The sequence below is a fragment of the Dipodomys spectabilis genome, unplaced genomic scaffold, assembly GCF_019054845.1.
Source record: "Dipodomys spectabilis isolate Male_0828 unplaced genomic scaffold, ASM1905484v1 ptg000299l, whole genome shotgun sequence".
Lineage (NCBI taxonomy): Eukaryota > Metazoa > Chordata > Mammalia > Rodentia > Heteromyidae > Dipodomys > Dipodomys spectabilis.
In genome coordinates, this window is record NW_024870976.1 from 2,845,043 (window position 1) to 2,851,220 (window position 6,178).

General features: G+C 57.4%; 1 protein-coding gene across 1 annotated transcript; it reads left to right on the forward strand.

Moving 5' to 3' along the window:
* The first annotated feature begins 518 nt into the window (after positions 1 to 518).
* On the forward strand, positions 519 to 1,668 carry Aurkaip1 (aurora kinase A interacting protein 1). The gene is made up of 3 exons (XM_042701948.1): positions 519 to 632; positions 826 to 1,265; positions 1,478 to 1,668. Exons 1-3 carry the CDS (start codon positions 581 to 583, stop codon positions 1,577 to 1,579), a joined length of 594 nt encoding a protein of 197 aa, XP_042557882.1. The 5' UTR covers positions 519 to 580; the 3' UTR covers positions 1,580 to 1,668.
* The last annotated feature ends 4,510 nt before the right edge of the window (positions 1,669 to 6,178 follow it).

Genomic DNA, 6,178 nt, shown 5'->3' on the forward strand with positions numbered 1-6,178 from the left:
CGTGCGCCCCTTGATCAGCTAGAGCTGACTGAGAAAACCCGGAGCGGGGCCTCGGAGGCCGAGATCTGAGGCTCGCGGTTCAAAGCCAGCCCGGGCGGGAAAGTCCGTGGGACTGTCATAAACCGCGAGGAAACCGGCGGTGGCTGGCCTGGAGCTGCAGAGCCGAGGGACAGCGCCCGGGCCCGCGGCCGGCAAAAGAGAAAAGCGAGGTGACCGTCAGCGGTGGTTGGCGGTGCAGGGTGGGGGCCACTTCCGTCTGCGCGCCCTACCACGCCCGGAAGCGACGCAACGGCCGCGCATGCTCAGAGAAATCCCTAGGCATGATGGGAAATGTGGTTTTCTTGCCTCTGAGGGAGGGACACAGAACCGACGTGCGGAGAGGGCTTGGCGGAAGGGGCGGCCCCTCGGGCCGGAAGCCGGTGCGGAGTGACGGAGCCGGGGACGCCAGGGGGCGCTGGCCGCGGAGCGCGTGTGAGGCCGGACCGGAAGTGCCTGAGCGCGGCGGCCGAGGGGTGAGTTCGAGCCTCCTGACGGGCCTGCGGGTCGCGAGTCGCGCGGGCCGGGCCTGGCTCCCGGCGGCATGTTCCTGGCGCGCCTGACTCCCCAGCTGATCAGGGCTGTGCCCTGGACAGGTAAGGGGCCGGGGCGGACGGGGAACGCGAGGCCCGAGGCCCGGCCCGGCCCCGCCGTGGAGCCTCGCTGCCGGAGGCTCGGGCTTCCGAGCGCCGCGGGAGAATGCGGGCCGCGAACGGGCAGCGCGCGGCCCTCCGCGCGGGTCCCCGCCCGGCGGCGTCTCGGGTGGTGATTGGTGGTGTTTCCCCGCAGGCTGCAGCCGGCCCTGGCCCATCTCAGCGGCGCTAGGCAGCCGTGCTTGCTGGTCCCCCTACGGCTTGCAGCCAGTCGGCCCGAGTAGGGCTGCCTCCCTCCCTGGCAAGGGGGTCCAGCTGGCGCCCGAGGAGTTGCTGGTTCCCAGGAAGATGGCCATCAGCCCCCTGGAGAACTGGCTGACGGTGCGATACCTGTTCCCCAGACTGGATGCTGGAGCCCCCGGGTCAGGGGCTACAGGCCAATCGTGTGAGTGTCCACCACCGAGCCTGGTGGAGGAGGAGATCCCTCAGGGCGATGGATACACACCTCCGATGCAGTGCAAAAATGTTCTGAAGATCCGCCGTCGCAAGATGAACCATCACAAGTACCGCAAACTGGTCAAGAGGACCCGGTTCCTTCGGCGCAAGGTTCGAGAAGGACGTCTGAAACGAAAGCAGGCGAGTGTGGGCTCCTGCTTGGGTTTGGATTGTTCAAAGTGGCTCAGAGGCTGGGATGGCAGCTTAGTGGTAGAGTGCTAGCCTTGAGCAAAAGCAGCTCAGGGACAGTGCCCAGACCCTGAGTTCAAGCCCCAGGACTGACAGAAAAAGAAAAAGGGCTGAGAATGCATAGTTTTGTCAAGAATCTTTGTTCAACTCTTTTGCCCTTGCAGACCAAGTTTGAGAGAGAGCTGAAGCGCATCTGGCTGAAGGCGGGCCTCAAGGAGGCCCCTGAGGGCTGGCAGACCCCCAAGATCTATGGGAAGAACAGATGAGCCTGGGATCCCATTCTCCTGCCCCACCTGATTTCTACTGGTGACTTGTTTTAATAAAGCTTGGGGGGACCCAGTTGTCCCAGGCTGGCCCAGAGCCTCTTCTGCCCGTGGTAGGTGAAGTGGAGGCGGTCTCTGTGTTGGGCTCCCAGGGCTGCGGGGCGACTGGCTGGCTGCCTCTTGCGTCAGTGGCCCTCACCCTCTATCCTGGATACACTGGGTCTGGAAGAACAACCTTCCTGATTATGTCTGGTTTGGTCCCTGTGCCCATCCCTGGGGAGTCAGACCTTGGTATGTGCAGAAATGGCAGTGTTGGGGCTGGGAAGGTGGCTCAGTGGTAGAGCGCTTGCCTTGCATGCTCTAGGTCCTGGGTTTGATTCCCCAGCACCACATAAGCAAAAAGAAAAAAGCCAGAAGTGGCGCTGTGGCTCCAGTGGTAGAGTGCTAGCCTTGAGCTGAAGAGCTGAGGGACAGCGCCCAGGCCCTGAGTTCAGGCCCCACTACCGGACCCAAAAAAAAAAAAAAAAAGAAATGGCAGTGTTCCCAGGTTGGCACTGAGGCTAGGGAGTACCTAGATGAGAAGTAATAATATTTCCTGTTTGAGGGGGTTGGGATGGGCTCACTGGTGAGAGGAATGGTCCGGAAGTGCACATGGTGCCCTGTAAGTTCTGTGTCCTCTGAGGCAGTCATGTCCAGCCACAGAGAGAGGGCATTACATGGCTGTCGACCTTCCCAAGTTACCTTGTAACTCTATTGGCTCCTTAAGACCGCTACGTCCTGGGGTCCTCAGTGGGAATGGAGGCTGACCCAGAGGGATAGCCTGGAGCCTTTCAAAGAGCTATGCTTTGAATGGTTCAGGGTTGAGGCTTGGTTACGAAGGGTGCTTTTTTTTTTTTGATCGGTTCTGGGCCTTGAACTCTGTGCCTGGGCGCTGTCCTTCAGCTCTTCAACTCAAGGCTAGTGCTCTACCACTTGAGCCACAGCACTACTTCCAGCTTTCTGATGGTTTATTGGAGATAAGAGTTTCATGGACTTTCCTGCCTGGGCTGGCTTTGAACCTCGATCCTCAGATCTCAGCCTCCTAAGTAGCTAGGATCACAGGCGTGAGCCATTGAGCCATTGGTGCCCGGCAGGAAGGATGCTTTTTATGGAGGTTGAAGAGGCTCCGAGCCTTAGCTTGAGGCAGAGACTTGAGTGGTTCCAGGTTGCCTTCTGTTGTGCCCCACCTCCACCCTCCACTTCCTAATAGGAGGAACACATCACTGAGTACTTGAAGCCCAGAAGAGACCGTGTGTGGTAACTGGGCTATAGCAGGAGGCCACCAGGAATGCCCGACAGCCTTCTCATTCACCCCGCTCTCCCCCAACATCCCAGCCGCGCATAGGAATTGAGTCACCTCTGGGGCAAGGGCTGCACCACCATCTCTTCACACACTAGGGTCAGGTCTTCTCATAAGGACTATGAAAGCTTTTTTTCTTTTTTTTTTGGCTACAGAAACATATTTGGCCAGGCACTGGTGGCTCCCACCTATAATCTTAGCTACGCAGGCAGCTGAAATCTGAGGACTGAGGTTCAGAGCTAGCCCAAGAGAAAAGTCTTATGTGACTTATCGCCAATTAAGTAGCTCCCCAAAATAAAAAAGCTCAGATAGCAAGACAGCCCCTCAGACACTGAGTTCAAACCCTAGGCCAGCACAAAAAAAGGAAGAAACTTGTTGACTTCTTTCTTTCTTTCTTTTTCTGGTCAGTAATTGGGGCTTGAATTCTGTGCCTGGGCGCTGTCCCTCAGCTCTTCAGCTCAAGGCAAGTGCTCTACTACTTGAGCCACAGTGCCACTTCCGGTTTTCTGATGGTTAATTGGAGATAAGAATCTCATGGACTTTCCTGCCCGGGCTGGCTTTGAACAACAATCCTCAGATCTCAGCCTCCTGAGCGGCTTGAGCCACTGGCACCTGGCACTTGTTGGAGTTTCTGCACATTGGTAGTCTCAGTGGTGGTGGTGGTGGTGGTGGTGGTGGGGAGGCCTTTAGTTCCTAGAAGTTACTAACATTCTGTTGGACACCATACAAGTGAGGTGGGTCCCTATCTTGACTTGTAATCGGTACCAAATGAGTTGTTCAGTAGGTTTCTAAATAGCAGTTTCCCTATGTGAGCAGGGTGAGGCTGGGTCTGTATGGGTCTGTATGCAGAGAGTCCTGGAGTCTGAGGGGGCTGTGCCTGTACCGTGACCACCAGGTGGCAGCAGCCAGGCTCTTGGCCGCTGCTGGGCCTTGGTGGATGAGGATCTGACCGGCTGGCAGGAAGCTGCCCCAGGCAGGGCTATGGCACCCTTCCCAGCAAGCCAGACAGGTCCGGGGCCTGGGGCTCAGAGGTCGAACAGCCCCTGGAGCTCGCCCTCTAGCAGTCAGGCTTGAGAGGCCCCCCCTCCCGGCAACCTCTGCCTGCTGTGAGCAACTTTGGCTGGCGTCTCCAGCTACTGAACAGCTGCTCCTGGTATTTCCTTCCAGCCTGGCTGCAGGAGCTGCCCTGTGGGGGAGGAGAAGGGAGTGGGGGAGGAGAAAGGGGGGAATGGGGGGGGAGTTAAGCCACCTGGAGCCCAAGCCTCCATTTGAGCAGGGAGGCCTGTGTAGATCCACCCCTAGGCCCTATCTCCAACATGGTGCCAGGCCAGGGGAGCCCCTCTGCCTTACGCCTCCTCTAAAGCTGAGTAGACCCCACCCCTGGAGGGGTGCTTCTCCAAGCCCTCCTCCCCGCTTTCAGGCAGTGTCTGGGTTCCATGGTGGTGGTTGTTTTTGTTTTGTCGGTTGTGGGGCTTGAACTCTGGGCCTGAGCACTATCCTTTAGCTCAAGGCGAGTGCTCTATCACTTGAGCCACAGCACCACTTCCAGTTTTCTGATGGTTTATTGGAGGTAAGAGTCTCTCCGACTTTCCTGCCCAGGCTGGCTTTGAACCACAATCCTCCGATATCAGGCTGAGTGGCTAGGATGACAGGTGTGAGCCACCAACACCCAGCAGTGTGTCCTTTTTTCATCTGGGGTTGGCCTTGATTCTCCTGCTGCAGCCTTGAAGGTGGCTGGGATTATAGATGTATGCCATCATACCCTGTGTATTTGCCAGGTGGCACTGACTTGCTGAGTAGCTAGGAGTATCCCCTTCCTGGCCCAGAGCAGTGCTGCTTAGCTGGGCCCTGCAGATGTGGAGACAGCATTCGATTACTACAATGGGGAGCATTTTATTTTTTGTGTCATGAAACTTGAACTCGGGGCCTGCGTGCTGTCCCTGAGCTCTTCTGCCCAAGGCTACCATTCCACCATTTTGAGCGAGCCACAGCCCCACTTCTAATTCGGTGGTTAATTTGGGGTAAAAGTCTTATGGCTTTCCCTGCCCAGGCTAGCTTTGAACCACAATCCTCAGATCTTAGCCTCCTGAGTAGCTAAGATTACAGGCCTGAGCCACTAGTGCTTGGCTCCTAGAATCGGTACTCTGGTGAGATCCTTGCTCCCCCCCCTGCTGGGTTGATACTAGAGCTGGCCCCTTCTGCCAGGCACACCCTGCCCGCGGTGGCTTAGCAGCCTTTGTGCTCAGCCAAGCCCTCAGCAGAGACTGGGTGTTATTATTATCTCTGCGGCTCCTCCCAGGCCACCAGAGGTACTCCACACCACTCGGCCTCCTCCCTGCGGGCCAGCCCCGCGGGGGTGCATGGCCTTCCTTGGTTCTGAGCAGAGGCAGGGCAAGTGCAGGTGGGGGCTGCTAGGCCGCCATGTGGTGTGGCCCGTCCTCTGCTCTCCCTGTCCCTGGCCTCTGCTAGTGGAGGTCAGGGGTTGGGCTCTGGCTGAGGCTGTGAGAGTGGGACCTCCCTCATCCAAGGCTAGGAGCTTGCAGCTTCTCCAGTTCACCCCTGCATGCAGTGCAGTGCGAGTTGTGAGTTTGGGTCTGAATTGGGCCTTGGCCAGCTCAGAAGCTCGTACGGGATGCAGCATGGCTGTGCAAAGCAAACCTTTTAGTGTCTGGAAGCTGCGTCTGGTGAGGTGATCAGTCCTGCATAAGCGGGCCTGGGGAGGGAGGCTTGAGCCTTTGCTGTCCCTCGACCCTGATGGAGGTAGGGAAGTGTCCCAGTGCCGCGGCTGAGGCACACACTCCAGCTCACAGCCCCCAGCACGGGGAGCCCTAGCTGAACCCTCAAGGGTAGAAGGGACTGGGTGCCGGTGGCTGGCTCGTGCCTGTCATCCTAACTATTCAGGAGACTGAGATCCGAGGATCCCAACTTCAGGACAGCCTGGGCAGGAAAAGTCTAGGAAACCCTTGTCTCCATTGGCAAAAAAACCAGAAGTAGAACTTTGGCTCAAGTTGTAGACACTGGCCTTGCGGGGAAAAAAAGCCCACGAACAGTACCCAGGCCCTGGGTTCAAGCCCCAGGACCAGTACAGAAAAATAAGGGTTTCATGGACTTTCATGCCCCAGCTGGCTCAAACCATGTTTCTTGGATCTCAGCTTCCTGAGTAGCTAGGATTACAGGCATGAACCACCAGTGCCTGGCTTATTTTTTTCCCCATCTTTTTATATTTACTTACTTTTGCCAGTCCTTAGGATCATAGTTTGAAG